Source organism: Fundulus heteroclitus, chromosome 6, assembly GCF_011125445.2.
Source record: "Fundulus heteroclitus isolate FHET01 chromosome 6, MU-UCD_Fhet_4.1, whole genome shotgun sequence".
Taxonomy (NCBI): Eukaryota; Metazoa; Chordata; class Actinopteri; order Cyprinodontiformes; family Fundulidae; genus Fundulus; species Fundulus heteroclitus.
In genome coordinates, this window is record NC_046366.1 from 19,579,348 (window position 1) to 19,597,599 (window position 18,252).

Below are 18,252 nucleotides of genomic sequence, written 5' to 3' on the forward strand. Positions count from 1 at the left end.
CTATCTATCTATCTATCTATATATATATATATATATATATATATATATATATATATATATATATATATATATATATATATATATATATATATATATATATATATATATTATTCCACTTAACAATCATTGCGCTACTTTTGGTTGCTGTTTTAAATATAATTCCAATAAAAATATATATCGAGGCAGTCACTTCTCAAAATCTGAAAAAAGGGGCCAGGAATGTTTGTTGTTTTTTCTCCCCACTTCAAGTCTCAGCTTGTTTTGCAGGTCGAAAGCTAAAGAGGTGTTAGAACAACAGAGCCCCTTATTTTCACAAACAAAACATAACAGTGTGAACCATCGCAGAATTTAACTTTCTTTTTTATTTTATTTTTTCAATAAACTGGTCAAATCCCAGCAGTGACTGTAACAACGAAACGCCCAATAGAAAACCATCTTGTAATTGCATGTATACCTGCACCTCATTTAATTAACTTCAATCTAAATGACGTCATCTCCTCAGGACACAAACCTTGACCCGACAACTCGTTAACCTTTCATTTTTAGACTCGCGTTAAAACATATAGCGCCGATGGCACAACTCTCCTCTTTTTGTCGCCAGCTTTCCTCCGTCTTTGCGCCAATCTTTAACCCCTGCGCAGCCACCCTGGCGCATGTGAAGAGATTCCGCATTACGTCATACCGGAGCCTGCCTTGTTCTGCTCTGCTCAGCTCAGCCGGAGTGCTGCTGCGCGAAAATTTCCACAACAACACACACACGCACACACACACAGAAGCTTTGCGGGAGAGCGGCGCGACAACCACGGCCGCTTCGCGCCGTGATGCACCACCCCACGCCAAAGAAGCCGTGATCGCACCGCAGGACGCGACGGATTTCCCCGGGTGGACAGCAGCCACGGCGCAGGACATGCCTGGAAATACATTCTGGTAAGTCTCAAAGTGCGCTGCTGCAGCTGCTCCTGCTGCTGCTGCTGCTGGAGGCTGGCGAGCAGCAATACGGAGGGTGGTGGTGGTGGTGGTGAGGGGGGCGACCTTAACCTACTTTGTTACTCGGGGTGAAATGAGTTTGTCAAGTTTGAGCATGAAAACGGAGATTTGCCGGATTGAAAACGGCGAGAGGTTTTATTTTCAGCAGTTGCGAGACCACACGGGGGTTGCTCTGTAGCAGGGACAGGTGATGCTGGAGCGCAGCATGTTCTGTAAGGTGCCTGTTGCCGTTCCCTCTGTCCAGGTACATGTTGCATGCACTGATGATGCCATCGAGGACTTTAGTCGTGATTTCACTGAACGAAACACAACACGCCTCAGTCTACACACAGGAATGACTTTCCTTTTTGAAGCTTGTGATTGAAATGCAAATTGACATGTATCATATCACATAGTTGGGCAAGAATACACACGTTTAGCCATTCTGCTTTTTATTCGAGCGAATAACTCGAGCGAGCTAAATTACAGCCTCAGCAGCCGTAAATTTGTAGCTACTCGTTCGAGTCCTGAAGTTTTTGCCCTTTTGCAACTGATGCCATGGTGATCATTGGGAGGCGACACCTCCATCACGGCTCAGTCGCTGCCTGGTACCCAGCCTGCAGAGAAACCTTGTATCTTCAGCCAAACAGCCTTTAGCCAAAGCACCAAACCACAAGAGCTAATCATCCCTAAGTCCACGTTGCTGCTTTTTTTTTTTCTTTTTTGTTCCTGTCAGGGGACAGGATTTGGATACTAGGGTAGTTTACAGTCTCGTGATGTAAAAATAACTCTGCTCACTCAGTGGTAACAGCTGCCATGTAGTGTCCGGAGCCAGACGGACTGGGCTGTAACATTAGTAAGTGTTTGTGTTCCAAGGCCGCATATCGTCATTTCTTGGTTCTTCGGTTTTCCTGATTGTTGCTCGGGGTGCTTGTACTGATTTCCATGTCTAAAATTAAGAAATATGCAAAAAAAAAAAAAAAAAAAAAGCAAAACGTGAACACACTGGAGTTGAGACTGCAGCTAAATTCGATTCCATCTCAATTCAAACATACTTTATTTATCCCAGAGGGAAATTAAATGTTGATGTAACTCATTTGGTCAAGGAGTTATAGACAGTGATGGCTGTGGGCAGGAAAAAATCTCCTGTAGTGGTCAGTTTTACAACCATTCTACAGAAACCTTTGACTGAAGAGACTTTTTTTCCAATGACAATGTCATGGAGAGTATTTTCAGGATTGTTCTTAATTTTCTTGATTTTATGCAAAATCCTTCTTTGCATCATCGTCTCCAGAAGTTCCACAGTCGTCGCCAGAACAGAAGCAGCCTTCTTTATCAGGTTGTTTAGCCTTTTAAGCTCCCTGGCTCTGATGCCGCTGCCCCAAAAGATGATGGCAGAGAAGATGACACTCTCAGCAACAGACTTATAGAAGATATGCAGCATCTTGCTGCAAACCTTGAAGGATCTTAGCTTCCTCAAAAAGTACAGTTTGGGTGTCAGAAGAAGGATGTTTTGTTTGTAACACCAATCAAGCTCAAGTTTGAACTCATAAACAGAGGGTTTATGTGCCAATTTAGTGAGGATGAGGAAGATATTAGAAATGTTGCCTGAGTGCAGTATCTTGGAGACTTAACAAACCGGCACTCTATAGAGTTTAAAAGTACGTTGTGGTGAGGCCAGTCTGCCTAGAGTTCCCGACAGTGATGAATGATCTCTAGGAACAGAAACTGTAGTTAAAATACAAAGACTGGAGCATCATTAAGGTAGACATTGCAACTTATGCTCCAGTTTTGTGTTTCCAGGATACTTTATATTAGGAAGCCATGCAATGATTGTGCAATCTTCTTCTTTCTCCACACAGTCAGTCTGACTCAGAAGCTCGGAGCTTTACTTATGAGTGTTTAATTGAGCTACAGCATTATCCTTATTAAACCTTATTCTGAGGACAACCTTTTTCGTTTGACTAAAACTCTATAACTCCCTCTATAGTTAGTTTTCACACAAGATGTTGGGGACTAAAGTGGCACTTCAAGCTAATGCTACTGTGATGGAATAGCAGGGGTTGTTTTAGTGTAAAATGTTGTGTCAAAACGGCACGTAAACCTTTCCAGGAGTGGAGTTGGGAAATGCCGGGCGTCTTGCCAAGTACGTGCAATGTGGTTTTGAGTTTGATAGATAACATGCTTCCCTTTGGTTCCTGCTGACCAGTTGGAGTAACTCTGTAATGATGTTCACGTACGCAATGCAAATACTTTTCTTTGAGAGATCAAGAAAGTTTAGATGATGTGTATGATTTCCATAAACAATTAAAGATCTCTCCCATCTGCTGGACAAGGTTTGGAGTTACTTGAGTCGTCTTGATAATAAATCTTTGAAGAAAAGATTTAGTGTGCTTCTACTTCCTCTTCTTCAACGTTTTGGTGGCAAAACCCAGGATCGAACCAGGGACCTTTAGATATGGTTCCCATATGGTCTAGCGGTTAGGGTTCCCGGTTCTCACCCGGGCAGCCTGGTTTTGACTCTCGGTATGGGAATCAAAATGTCAAGGAAGAAGAAGTAGGAGCACACAAAATATTTTCTTCGTCCGTCCGTCCGTTGTCTTCCGCTTATCCGGGGTCGGGTCGCGGGGGTAGCAGCTTCAGTAGGGAGGCCCAGACGTCCCTCTCCCCAGCCACTTGGGCCAGCTCCTCAGGAGGAATCCCAAGGCGTTCCCAGGCCAGCCGGGAGACATAGTCCCTCCAGCGTGTCCTGGGTCTTCCCCTGGGTCTCCTCCCGGTGGGACGTGCCCGGAACACCTCTCCAGGGAGGCGTCCAGGAGGCATCCTGACCAGATGCCCGAGCCACCTCAACTGGCTCCTCTCGACGTGGAGGAGCAGCGGCTCTACTCTGAGTCCTCCCCGGATGACTGAGCTCCTCACCCTATCTCTAAGGGAGAGCCCAGACACACTACGGAGAAAACTCATTTCAGCCGCTTGTATCCGGGATCTCGTTCTTTCGGTCACGACCCAAAGCTCGTGACCATAGATGAGGGTAGGAACGTAGATCGACCGGTAAATCGAGAGCTCGGCTGCGAACCGCTCCAGTGAGTGCTGTAGATCACGCCCTGATGAAGCCAATAGGACCACGTCATCCGCGAATAGCAGAGACGCAATCCTAAGGCCACCAAAGCGGATCCCCTCAACACCTTGGCTGCGCCTAGAAATTCTGTCCATAAAAGTTATGAACAGAATCGGTGACAAAGGGCAGCCTTGGCGGAGTCCAACTCTCACCGGAAACGAGTCCGACTTACTGCCGGCAATGCGGACCAGACTCTGACACCGGTTGTACAGAGACCTGACAGCCCTTATTAAAGGGTCCGGTACTCCATACTCCCGGAGTACCCCCCACAGGATCCCCCGGGGGACACGGTCGAATGCCTTCTCCAGATCCACAAAGCACATGTAGACTGGTTGGGCAAACTCCCATGCCCCCTCAAGAATCCTGCTGAGGGTGTAGAGCTGGTCCAGTGTTCCACGGCCAGGACGAAAACCACACTGCTCTTCCTGAATCCGAGATTCGACTATCCGACGGACCCTCCTTTCCAGAACCCCTGAATAGACCTTACCAGGGAGGCTTAAGAGTGTGATTCCTCTGTAGTTGGAACACACCCTCCGGTCCCCCTTTTTAAATAGGGGGACCACCACCCCAGTCTGCCAATCCAGGGGAACTGCCCCCGATGTCCACGCAATGTTGCAGAGCCGCGTTAACCAACACAGCCCCACAACATCCAGAGCCTTAAGGTACTCAGGGCGAATCTCATCCACCCCCGGAGCCTTGCCACCGAGGAGCTTTTTAACAACCTCGGCAACCTCAGCACCAGAGATGGGAGAACCCGACCCAGAGTCCTCAGGCTCTGCTTCCTCAATGGAAGACGTGTTGGTGGGATTAAGGAGGTCTTCGAAGTATTCCGCCCACCGACGCACGACGTCCCGAGTCGAGGTCAGCAGCACACCACCCCCACTGTAAACAGTGTTGGTACTGCACTGCTTCCCCCTCCTGAGACGCCGGATGGTGGACCAGAATCGCTTCGAAGCCGTACGGAAGTCTTTCTCCATGGCCTCTCCGAACTCTTCCCACGCCCGAGTTTTTGCCTCGGCGACCAGCCGAGCCGCCTGCCGCTTCGACTGCCGGTACACATCAGCTGCTTCCGGAGTCCCACAGGCCAAAAAAGCCCGGTAGGACTCCTTCTTCAGCTTGACGGCTTCCCTCACCGCTGGTGTCCACCAGCGGGTTCGAGGGTTGCCGCCACGACATGTACCGACAACCTTGCGGCCACAGCTCCGACTAGCCGCCTCAGCAATAGAGGCGTGGAACATGGTCCATTCAGACTCAATGTCCCCCGCCTCCCTCGGGACGTGTTTAAAGTTCTCCCGGAGGTGGGAGTTAAAGCTCCGCCTCACAGGGGACTCCGCCAGACGTTCCCAGCAAACCCTCACAGTACGTTTGGGCCTGCCCGGTCGGACCGGCTTCCTCCCCCGCCATCGGAGCCAACTCACCACCAGGTAGTGGTCTGTGGAGAGCTCCGCCCCTCTCTTCACCCGAGTGTCCAAGACATGCGGCCGCAGGTCAGATGAAACGACAACAAAGTCGATCATTGAACTGCGACCTAGGGTGTCCTGGTGCCAAGAGCACATATGGACACCCTTATGCTTGAACATGGTGTTTGTGATGGACAATCCATGACGAGCACAGAAGTCCAACAACAAAACACCACTCGAGTTCAGATCAGGTGGGCCATTCCTCCCAACCACGCCCCTCCAGGTCCCACTGTCATTGCCCACGTGAGCGTTGAAGTCCCCCAGCAAAACGAGGGAGTCCCCAGGAGGGGCACTCTCCAGTACCCCTTCCAAGGACTCCAAAAAGGGTGGGTAATCTGAACTGCTGTTTGGCGCATAAGCGCAAACAACAGTCAGAACCCGTCCCCCCACACGGATGCGGAGGGAGGCCACCCTCTCGTTCACCGGGGAAAACCCCAACGTACAGGCACCGGGATGGGGGGCAACAAGTATGCCAACCCCAGCTCGGCGCCTCTCACCATGGGCAACTCCAGAGTGGAAGAATGTCCAGCCCCTCTCAAGGAGACTGGTTCCGGAGCCAGAGCGGTGCGTCGAGGTGAGTCCGACTATCTCTAGTCGGAACCTCTCAACCTCGCGCACAAGCTCAGGCTCCTTCCCCACCAGAGAGGTGACATTCCACGTCCCAAGAGCCAGCTTCTGCAGCCGAGGATCGGAACGCCAAAATATTTTCTTAAAATATGTATTATTAAGATGACATCTACAGGGTGCATTTATATGATTCTATGTATATGCATTGCATATGTGAACATCCAAGTGTGTGTTAAGTTCTTGAGTAATAAACCAATCCATGTTTTACATCCATCCTTGATCAGTCATTTTTCTGGTACTTTCCAGATGTTTCCAAGAAGCCATTATACAGAGTTATTCCAACTGGTCAGAGTGACCCAAAAACAAAATAATCTCCATCAAACACCAAACCGCATTGCACATACTTGGCAAGACATCCAGCATTTCCCAACTCCACTTTTAGAAAGGTCTACATGTTGTTTTAACAGGACATTTTACAATAAAACAACCTTTTCTATTCCACCACACTACACATCTGTTTAAAGAGAAGCTAAAACATTCACCATGGACATTCAAATGTTTTCTCGTTCCTTTTGCTCAGACACAAAGAAAAAAAAGATGGTGTTACAGCTAATTATCTGTAAAATAATTATCTCACCAATAAACATTATTCTCTTTACCGCAGAGGCTGCAGTGCTCTTGAGATCACCATTGGTCTGGCTGTTTACTCCCTGCTCCTTCCATCTGCACCAGCCGAGGCATGACCAGGGCTCTGTTCTCGGCTTTTGGGCTGACATTCCTCTTGTTTAATAATCCAGAGGAAAGAAGGCGGTTTCAACAGAGATAATGTTTTGGATCCCTACTTATGTTTACTTCCATGCAGCTCACCCATGTTCCCCGCATAGAACAGCAAAAGTGACGGCTTCATTCTTTTTAAGTTTCACCAATAAGCAGCCATTTGACATATTCACAAATCTGCGATATGTCAATAGCCATAAAGAGTGACAGGTTTCAAGACGGTACTGTTATGGACTCAATGTCATAACCCATATATGATGGGGGTTCCTGTTTCAGAGGGCATAATTCAAAACACTGTTGTTTCAGAAAAGTGAGTTTTAAAAGCAGTCATCTGCTTTGCAAACCAGTGGAAAGGACTGTTGCGATTTGCTTATGTTTCTGACGTTCGGGATATTTTTGAGATGTTTTAGGTCTTTTGCCTCTAAAATATGTTGATAGATGCCCTTTAAAAATGCTGTGGGTTCCAAAGTTCCCTGAAGAGGCCATAACTCATCGGTCCTGTCTAAAGTGTTTTACTAAATGGCAGCAGAAATAGCTCCGAACATGAATACCTGACTAATAAGGCTTTGTTTTTGTTGTTGCCCTGACATTTGCCCAAAACAAATATTGTGCACCGTTTATAAAAAAAAAAAAAAGAGCCCAGATCACTCCTCTGAGACTCCCTGGCAATGCTCACCCTATATATCCCCGCATTCATAATGGCATCAGACAACTCGCTTTTTTTTTTAAGGGCACTTATTTTCAAATAGCGACAGAGTGACAGTGCCACAGAGAAAGAGTAATGTTTGCTGGGCAGATGCCAGGAATGAGGATTGGGCTGTGCAACTAGAGAGCCAGAAAAGCTGTTCAAGAATGCAAGGTCTTCTCATTTGTATTTAAAGATAGAGGCGGCACACGCTGTATGCTTGCCTACGGCGTCTAATTTCAGATATCTTCGGCTAGGCCCATCCACGCGGTCAAGGTTTTGTTGTGCCACTTGGTCATATTATGGACATCTGTTGGAAGGAGGAAGACTTGGCTTTGTAATAACCAAGCTTAGGAGAGATAAAGGAAAACGGCCCTGGTGCCTTACAAAAGCTACACTTGTTATCTTCCTTCGCACTGACAATCAAATTGTATTTTCTGTGCTGTTTTTTTTATCTTCTTTTCCAATAGATGGTATCAATCTCAGGTATTTCCAAGGCTGAAAACAAATGACAGAAGGTCACATAGCTGGCGCTCAGCATGTCATGGGAAAAAGGATATTAATGTTCATCTGTAAGATTGTCTAGGTATATTTGAACTCTCACTTTTGCTCTTTCTGTTTGTGATAAATGGACTTGAATATATGTTACTCCTTAATAGGATATTGGACAGCTGGCTGCCTGCAGCGCTCTGACATCACTGAACTTATAAAGGCCTTATTTACTAGCCTGCCTTGTATGATAAGATATGCCCATTTAAAATCCAAGGTAGTCACAGTTATCATTTGCAACATGCTTTATTAATTAAACTGTAAAAAGCTGGTGATTTATAACAAATCTAGTTGGTAAGCTAGTTCGTAAAAGTGTCAACTCCCCTGTAAAATTCCAGGTTTTTGTGATTAAAAAAAAAAAAACAGCTTTGATCAGTATGAATTAAATAATTTCATCCTTTTTCTTTCATGGCAAGGCAACAATCCAGGTGAAATAAAAAAAACAAGAACATTTAAAGGTAAAAATTTTAATTTGCAATAACCTTTTTGCGTAGGTGTATACTCTTTTAAACAAAACCTTTGTCAAAGCATTCTTTCATTTTTGCATTCCATCTGCTTGAGTTTACACGTACCATCTGTCAACAAAGTTTTGGTTTATGGATGGGAACATTTATACAACACGGTCATAGCACTTTTTTGTCATTCCACAAAATATTTTGGTTTTGAGTCTAATTGTGCAAGATAAATGCTGCATAATAGATGGAAACGAGTTTTAAAGTAAAACGTGGCATTTTACCAGAGTTGTGTAGGCAATTGAAAGCCAACACAACTCTGTTTGATCATGAATGTTTAGAGCTGTGTAGATCTCCAATTTAGACAAAATCATCTTAACGTTCCTGAAGTTTAGAATCCTTTTAATACAATTCTACAGTTAGTACTGATGTAACAAGTATAATGTTCGAATGAGCTGCTCCTCCTCCACCTGTTGCTGCCCAGTGTCAGTTGACTGCTTGATGGAAAGTCTACTACGTTTAGCCCTTACTTTTAAGACTGGAAGTACTTACTAGAAGTACTTCCAGTAATTATTGTGAGTACTTAAAAGTATGTGATTGTGCTTGTTCTATTTGAGTTCCATGAACATATGAATTGTTCCAAGTTTACCATCGGTTTTCTGATATACCTTTTCTGTGGTTTCAATGGTTCTAATGCCAAACTGGAGTTTTCTCTAGTTGTGCCATGCCTAGAGTGGCAGAGTTACTGTAGAGTAGAGTCATCCTTCTACATCCCCCCAGATGTTGCTGTGCACTGCCGGTCAGCAGGTTGTATAAAGACTTTGGAAGTTTTCCCTTTGTTTTTAAAAAAAATAAGCTATTTCAGCTGTTTGGAAATTTTAGTTTATCTATTAAAACTCCTTTAAGGTAAAGCTATCAATGAGCTGACAGCTATTTAGCGACCCCAGCAGATAGCCGGACCGGCAAACACACTAACATCTTGTTATACTCCCCCTGTTAATGTTTTAAACAACAAACTTCTGCACATTAGGTACTTAAAAGCTACTGCTAGGTTTAGTAAATGTTTATGCTTTAATTTGGCCAAACTCGTATCAAAAGCGTGCAATATTTTGGTAACAGCATTAATCTTGCCTGTACTTCTGTTTGATTGATCATGATTACAATTTTTGTGTTAATGCAGAGTCGCCTTGAAACCATGGTGTTTTTGGTATTATCACTCAAGATCATTAATGCCTAAAAACAAGGTGAATACAAATTTCGGTGGGTCTCCACGGCATAATATTGGGGCCTACCAGTTGCTGTTAGAAATTACTCCAACAGCAAGCCTAAAGTATTGCCTTGCAGAAAAACTATCTCTGACTTACTCGTCCTAAAAAGTGCAACTGTGCTCTCAGCCCACCAAGGCGACATGATACAAAAGACAGCCACAAATTCTTTTTCTGAAAACTTTTTTTTTTGGTGTGCTGTGGGAGGTGTTATCTGTGTGTGTGAACGTGAGGGCGTGTTTATGTACAGAGCAACTGGGATCTTTGCTGCCATGGCAACAAACCACATGACTGGGTGTATTAGATTGCCTCGGACAGTGTGCAATGAGCCATGGTGTGAGCACTCTCTCTGCAGCCCTGCTCCTTTTCAAAGTCTTGTTCCTGTCTAACTTTTAATCATTTCTGATAACCATTGTTGTGAGACCTCTTTAAGTTGCAGGTCCTTAAAACGCACGTGAGGCTCGGCATGTAAGCGCTGTTTATGTGCTACGGGACGGACACTGGAGCAGAAGGAGTTGTGGAACCATTTCGGCCCCCATTTAAGGGACAATTTTGTCCTGCAATATATACTCTCAACTACAGGCAAAATAAAAAAATCATAATCTCATAAATTACTGAAAATTCAAAGCTGGTAAAGTTTATGAACATTTAAAGAACTTCTCAAAAAATGTCGTCACCATCTCTGGGCCTTTTCCCTAAAATATAACCCTATTCGGTGGTGGGTTTTTTGGGCCTTTTTCCATTAGTAACTACTCGGCCCGACTTGACTCTACACAGGTTGGGGGGGTTTTCATTACAACTGAGAACCATATCAAGTCCAAAAAGTAAAGTTACAAGATTTTTACGCGACACGAACACAAAGCAATAATGGAGTACATCCGAGCAATGGCAAACCTTCTGCTATGTCTACCGGTTATTGTCAGACTCAAAGTAAAAGAACAGAGCCAGAGAAAGCTGTGGGCGGCAAGATGAAACATTCTGGATAAGTAAAGGAGAGAGTGGGAAGCCATAGAGCGGTATCAACCTGAAGAGTATGACGAGCTTCATGATTTGTGAGGGTACTCTAATGCCACCTAATGCTAGCTTGCTACCTCGCTTGTATACACAGCGTACAATGATTTAATGGTTGAAATCTGGTCAGATGACACTAAAAATTGAACTTTTTGACCACCAAGGAAAGAGCAAAATGGAAAGTCTGTGGTCACAAGTGAAAAGCATCCAACCTGTAGGGGCTGAACCTAAGTTTTTTTTTTTCAATCTGGAATATTTTTCTACATCCAATGGAGGTATTCTTCCACCTCTCTTTATTTGGACCCTCAAAGCTCCCCTGCGTTTGCTCCGGCACCATCCATGGCTGCCACACCAACACCAGCGCTTACACAGCCGATGTCTAGCACAAAGCAGCAACGTGTCCCTTCCCAGTTTTTTTTATTTTATTAAAGGGACATAAAAATGTATATACCTTGAGTAATTTGATCATTGTTGTAGGAGAAGCTGTTCTGTTTTGCTTATTGTAAACAGTTTGCACATTCTAGAAACCGAGAACAATAACATCCCGCTACTTGGAAGACTAGCCAAACACCCAGACTGACAGTCGGTAATGATGAATTTGCAACAGGACAGCCAAACATAATCACAATGGCTAATATAACTTCCTCCATACATTCAGGAAGTCACATGCCTTTCTTATTTCTTATTTTTTAACACTAAGTAATGGCTTTTGTCTGGCCACTCTTCCATAAAGCCCAGCTCTGTAGAGTGGCTTATTGGGGTTCTCAACAACTTTGTGTCGAACTTTTTTTTAGAGCTCCATGGTCTTCATGGTGCGATGCCTCTTGCTTAGTGGTGCTGCAGCCTATGTGGCCTTTCAGGAAAAGTGTGTTTATACTGACAGATTATGTAACACTTAGATTGCACAGAGATGTACTTAATCTAATTAATTATGTGACTTTTGAAAGTAATTGTATGTATATATATATATATATATATATATATATATATATATATATATATATATATATATATATATATCATCTAATTGTGCTGACTCTGAGTTTAAATGGAATCTAAACTTGTGATAACTGCATCTACCCTGCAATTACACACCAATCAAGCACAGCATTTTAAGCTCTGACGGGGCCATTGACCTCTTCATCATCAGACCTTTTACTTGGTGGGACAAGTTAGGCAACAAGTGAATATTTTGTTTTCAAAGTTTATGTCAAGCACAACAAAATGAGGAAATGCAAGAATTTGAGAAAATCTAACAGAGACTGTGACGGCTAGAGGACTTGGTCAGAGCTTATGCACGACTGCAGCTCTTGCATGGTCAGTCCATAGGATGAGCTACGGTAAACGAGTGCTTGTTCTCGTGCGACAGACGTTATAATAAACTGTGCACTGCAGCTTTTGCATATCGGGATGCATAGCCATAGACCAATGAGGATTCCATGGCCGGGCATGATGTAATGCCTAATTTGTACACATTTAAATCTACCAGTGCTTATATAGAAATAGAGCATTGCTTTTCTTTATTCTGTCTAAAATGTCCTCGAGACTTCTTGGGCAATGAACGGCCATCCTTTTAAGCATTGAATCTTCTGTTGCTAATATAATTACTAGCATGGACATCCCTGACTGATCTGTGTCTTTTCAGCTGTAGATGCAACAAACTGAAAGGCACTGTGTATCACCTATCTTTCTGAAGCAGCTTTAACTTCTTGAACAGATTGATCTACAGGAGCTCATCTGTTTGATGAGGCCACATCAACGAGCCCTCGCTCCTTTACGCCGCGAAAGAGCCTTGGCTGCCATGACCCTGTTTTCTGTCCTTTGACTACTGTTCCGTCCTTTGGAAAAGTTGTGATAGATGCTGATCCCTGCAGACTCTGAACACCTTACAAAAGCAGCAATTCTGAAGATGCAATGACCCAGTCACCAGTCATAATTTAACTCTTATTTAATTCCCTTGTCCATTTTTTGTGACTTTAACATGTAAACTTTAAGGACACAATGTTCACTTGCTGGTGCCATGGTGAAGAAATAATCCGATTTTTTTCCCCCTTCTGTCAGTGGTCATAATATTGTGCCTGATCACTGTGGTATATGCTTTAAAATGCTATGATACATCTATTTAACCGTCTAATGGTAAGTTCTTGAAGAGTCAATTAAATTCAGAAGTTCCACAAAAGGCTTTTCATGCCTCTAAATATTGCTGGTTTGGCCTGTTTAAGTAACTATTAAAAAGCTTAAAATGCACTGACTCTGGCATCACTTTCTCTTCCTTTGAACAGAATGATTGAAGATTGCGGGCGGAGGGGTGACAACATGGCGGACAGAAGGCAGCTGTATGTCGAGATGAGTAAGTGCTCAGGGCCAATGTTTCTTTGAACCTGATATTGCTAGGCCACAAAATAAAGACTGGAGACAAATTCACAGAGCTATCTGTACTCACTAAATGTGTATAAACCAGAGTTTGCCACTCCTGCTTCTAATTCTCAAACTACATTCAAACTTTCACAGACGTTTAGTGAAACTATCCTACCAAGATTTAAGAGTTTTAGAAAATCTGGACATGTGTGCTAATATGTTCTAAAACCTAAATGCGCACAAACCAGAAATTGCTTCTCCTAATCTCAAACTACTCGTAAAGCTATCAGGTGTATGCAACTGAGTAGAGAAATCCTATGAGCTGATGCCAAAATACTTGCATCTGCTGGACGTCCTAAAACTGCTTTAAACTCCATGTATTTACCGCAACATGCATGTAAAATGTAACCTGACTCTGGCCAGATGGATTTCGTTCTGCAGAGCTCCGCACATCCTTCTGGTATCGCTCCATTAGACATGTATTTCAGAAGGAGGGGTCTTATCAAAGAGCCTTGCATATAATTGGATAAGCCACTTGTTCGTCATCTTTACTGTCGTGCTACTTCAACCTCTGACATCAAAACCAACCCGTGACACTGACGTTAGGGAAGATCAAGGGTCTTGCCAAACCCGGTCGTGAGAAGGGCAAAAACATTGTTTCCACCAACAAAAGCCTTCACAGACGTTCTCAGGTGTTCTTTTAAATAATTAATATTCAGTGGATTGGACAACAATGATGAAATAGCAACATCAATGTTACCCCATGGTTCCTCGCTGCCAGCCGCCATTGTTGTCTGAATCCAAACAGTCGCTTCTCTGAGAAGTCACATCTACGAAGATCCCGCCCGGCGAACCTGATTGGCCCGTCCATTTTGTGTGCTGTTGAGTTCCCTCCCAATGGTCGCAATTCCAGATGGATGTGTGGAGCTCTGCGGAACGACGTCCGTCTGGCAAGAGTCAGGTTGTGGAAAATGTGTGCTGAAATAAATCAGAAATTGTGGGCACAAACAGATTGCAGAGCTTAGTGAACTTTTTCAAGTGAGCTTTAAATGTCAGTTTTGATTTTCATGTCATGCATCTCAGCAGTAGTGAACTGAATTTAGTTTGCCGAGCAGAAGCATGGTGCAGGTCTTGATTGTGATTTGCACACAAAGAGTAGCTTCAGTCCGCCAGTACTGGTTTGAGCCCTTTGAGATTCACGTTTTTTTTTTAACCTGTCCATAATTCCATTGTTACTTCAAAACCATCTCCTTTTCAGGGGCACAGGATTTGGACTCCATACGATTGTCGACGTACAGAACAGCCTGCAAACTCCGATTTGTGCAGAAGAAATGCAACTGTGAGTCTGATGCCGGGGACATTTAACTACACCGTGTCCCCCACTAGCGACCCGTGAACGAAGGCTCTTACATTACGGTTGTGTTTGCAGTGCATTTGGTTGATATTTGGAACGTCATCGAGGCTTTCCGAGAGAATGGTCTCAACACCATGGATCTCACCGCTGAGCTCGCTGTGGCTCGCCTGGAAATGGTACTGTCCACCCTCTTCTACCAGCTTAACAAGCGCATGCCGACCACTCACCAGATCAGCGTGGAGCAGTCCGTCGGCCTGCTGCTCAACTTCCTGCTGGCAGCCTACGACCCGTGAGTAGCGTGTCACATGGCAGTCGCCGGCCTGTCGGCGCACGATTCCACATCGGAGACTTTAGACGTGGATGGAAAAAATCCTGACTTTTTACGTCAGCTGATCTCCAAATTCATCAACCAATGTTGATCAATCGTCAACAAAAGCTTTATGACTTGATGTTTTACCTTTTTATGTTTATTTCAGGGAGGGTCATGGCAAGATGTCTGTTTTTGTTGCGAAGATGGCCCTTGCTTCTATCTGTGGAGGGAAAATTCTGGACAAATTAAGATGTGAGAAAATCAATGTAATTCTAATGGTGAAAAATGTTATTATAATCATCCATTTATCCTGTAAAAAAAACTTTACATAAATGATTTCTAAGTAGTTCATAGTACAGATAATGTGCTGTTTTAGGATTATTTTTACAAGTTTGTTCTGTTTGCACTTTCTGCATCTCTGTTTTGCGAGTAGTTTTAAACAGTTCTTTGCTACTCCTCATGTTCAACGCGAGCCATTACTCATTTTGTCAGAAGTTCGGGTTTATTACATAATGCACACATTCTGTGGGAGTTGTAGCCTGTCAGAGAAAATGAGGAGGGCGGGTGTATCATTATAACTGCTTTACTTTGATTTGTTTACAGACCCAAGTGGGATAATTGTATTGTATGATTCTGTAATTAGCCAACTGCAGTGGGAACTGACAATTAGTCGAATTAATTCATGTTCTGTTTCCCCCCTCATTGTTTCCAGATATATTTTCGCAGATATCAGATTCTGCTGGAATAATGGTGTACTCGCAGTTTGACCAGTTTCTGCGAGAGGTTCTCAAATTACCCATGGCGGTGTTTGAGGGACCTTCTTTCGGCTACACTGAGCAGGCTGCACGGGCATGTTTCTCTCAGCAGGTCAGGGTTTATTCATCACTTAATGCAGCGTTTTTTGTTTTTTTTTTGCAAAATGTTCACCCCACTGGACTTTTTTTTCCCACATTTCCACTCTATTTTATTGGGATTTTATATGAAATACAAGCAAATTAGAACATCATTTTTTAGAAGAAGGAAAATGATATGCACCTTTCAAATATTTTTACAAAGGAAAATCTGGACAGTGTTGCTTGCATTTGTAATCTGCCACACCGAGTCAGTATTAGTAGAATCCCCTTTTACTGCTATTTAGAGAGATGTTTTACTGGAGTATGCCTCTAACAGCTTTGCACATCCAAAGACTGATATTTTTGCCCATTCTTCTTTGCCAAACAGCTCAAACTCAGTCTGAAGTGAATGGAGGGCCTCTAGAATCACCAGCTTTCTATTCTATCCGCAAATCCTCAATTGGATTTGTGTCTGGACTTTGACTGGGCCATTTTAAGGTCCTTGTAGATTCAGGATTTTTGTTCCGCGGCAAGTTAACCTTCACTCGAGTCCAATATATTTATTTGCCATCTAACAGGTTTTCTTCAAGAATTGCCCTGTTGTTAGTTTCATCCATCTTCCCACCATCTCTTCGCTACTTCCCAATCCCTGCTGAGGGAAAGGCTTCCCACTGCATCCCTGCCATCTTTAATTGTGGAGGGTGGTGTCCAGTATTTGTTTTCTTTTACACATATCCAGTTTTATCTCATAAAGAGCCTTGCTTGATACACAGCTGACACAAGGAAGAAGGTGCTATGGTCCAGTTTTGTCTTATATGACCAGAGCACCTTCTTCCTTATGTTAGTTGTGTATCAAGCAAGGCTCTTTATATCTTTCGTTCATCTATCTTTTCATTTGTCTCTCTTTCAACAAGCATGACCAGCAAAGTCCCGTGGATAAATTATTCTACATGAGCATTTAATCCCTACGGCTACTCTTGGTTGCCTCTCTGACTAATGCTCTCCTCTCGGTTTAATTCATTATGTTGTATCTTATTCCGTGGTAACTGAGTAAAAGGGGCTATATATGAGTCCATGCAACTCAGATTGTCAGATTTCCAATTGGAAATTAAGTAAAACCACATATTCGTTGTCGTACTTCATTAATATGTTCTGATTACGTTGACTTTTCACATACAATTCCAATAAAAGGACTTTTTGTTTGTTTTAGTTGTAATGTGGCAAATGTAGAAAAGCTCAAGGCTCATGAATGCGTCCGCCAGGCACTGCTACATCAGTGATAATTCCTGTGCTCTCCCTCCCACTGAACGTCAACAGAAAAAGGTCTCCCTCAACACATTCCTGGATACGTTGATGTCAGACCCGCCCCCTCAGTGTTTGGTGTGGCTACCTCTCATGCATCGGCTCGCCAATGTCGAGAACGGTAAGAACCGTCAGCTGGGACGCTCGTCGTAGGCCTGGGAAGATTTAGCGTCCGGCCTGGTGTTGCAATCGCGTAATTAGTCAAGCAAACACACCGTGAAGCACGCACCGCATGGACTCACCGCGTGAGTGAGAATGTTTGTGTTCATCCGCAATGGAGTCATCATCACCAGCAAAACCTCCATGTGAGCGGAGGAAACACTGTGTCATGGGCATGCGCACATACGCACGGTGCAATGTTTGTAAGTGTTTAAACTGAGCCGAGTCAACAGAGCGTCCTCAATGTCTTCCCGCATCTCTCCTGAAATTAGTACGAAGGAACCCTAGTTTTGCTGCGGTGTGCAAAATATCAAAGTTATCGTCAGATCTGTTTGTGTGTCCATGCGTGTGTACGCTTTGTCATGGTTTTTTGTGTGCGTGTGTGTGTGTGTGTGCGTGTGTGTGTGCATCTGGCTCCTCCTCTCCTCCCTGCAGTGTTTCACCCGGTCGAGTGCTCCTACTGCCATACTGAGAGTATGATGGGCTTCCGCTACCGCTGCCAGCAATGTCATAATTACCAGCTCTGTCAGGACTGCTTCTGGAGGGGGCATGCCAGCGGTTCCCATAGCAACCAGCACCAAATGAAGGAGTATACGTCATGGGTAAGGAAAGCAAAGGGAAGGGGAGGGGGGTGAGGGAGGGAGCTAGCTAAGGAAGGTGTGTCTGCATTGAACCATTCAATCTGGTTATTTCTGTTCCTCTTCACCTCTTTGCGAGGATGCTGGTGACGCTGTCACCCTACCCATGTCACGTATTTTTTAGAAGTTATCTGTTTTTTTTTTTTCTTCTAGAAATCCCCGGCTAAGAAGTTATCCCATGTCCTCAGCAAGTCTCTGAGTTGTGCGTCCAGCAGAGAGCCCCTTCACCCGATGTTCCCCGATATGCCAGAGAAACCTCTCAACCTAGCTCACGTTGTGTAAGTTCGTCTCCTGTTGTGTTTTATTTGCTTGGTGTCCTAAACCAGAAGCCGTCGATGTCGGAGAGCTTCTCAGCCTCGGGACTTCAGTTTTAAAATGTTTGATTTGTTTATCCCTCAACTGATGATGATCCTTCAGTTGCCTTAAAGTCTGAAGTGAAAGCAGTCAA

General features: G+C 44.0%; 1 protein-coding gene across 15 annotated transcripts in view; it reads left to right on the forward strand.

The window, feature by feature from the left end:
- Positions 1-691: 691 nt before the first annotated feature.
- The window catches only part of dtna (dystrobrevin, alpha), a 36,169-nt gene continuing 18,608 nt past the window's right edge, over positions 692-18,252 (forward strand). For 5 of the 15 annotated variants that reach the window (XM_012876015.3, XM_036138269.1, XM_012876024.3 and 2 more), the window contains exons 1-9: positions 694-927; positions 13,133-13,200; positions 14,467-14,547; positions 14,638-14,851; positions 15,039-15,124; positions 15,585-15,739; positions 17,023-17,128; positions 17,602-17,768; positions 17,958-18,082. In XM_012876015.3, the coding sequence (XP_012731469.2) occupies positions 13,134-13,200; positions 14,467-14,547; positions 14,638-14,851; positions 15,039-15,124; positions 15,585-15,739; positions 17,023-17,128; positions 17,602-17,768; positions 17,958-18,082 (1,001 nt within the window). In that variant the 5' untranslated portion in view covers positions 694-927; position 13,133. Of the gene's footprint in view, positions 928-8,139; positions 8,160-13,132; positions 13,201-14,466; positions 14,548-14,637; positions 14,852-15,038; positions 15,125-15,584; positions 15,740-17,022; positions 17,129-17,601; positions 17,769-17,957; positions 18,083-18,252 lie in introns of those variants that run through there. The other 10 variants (XM_012876041.3, XM_012876087.3, XM_012876051.3 and 7 more) reach the window with 6 other exon arrangements.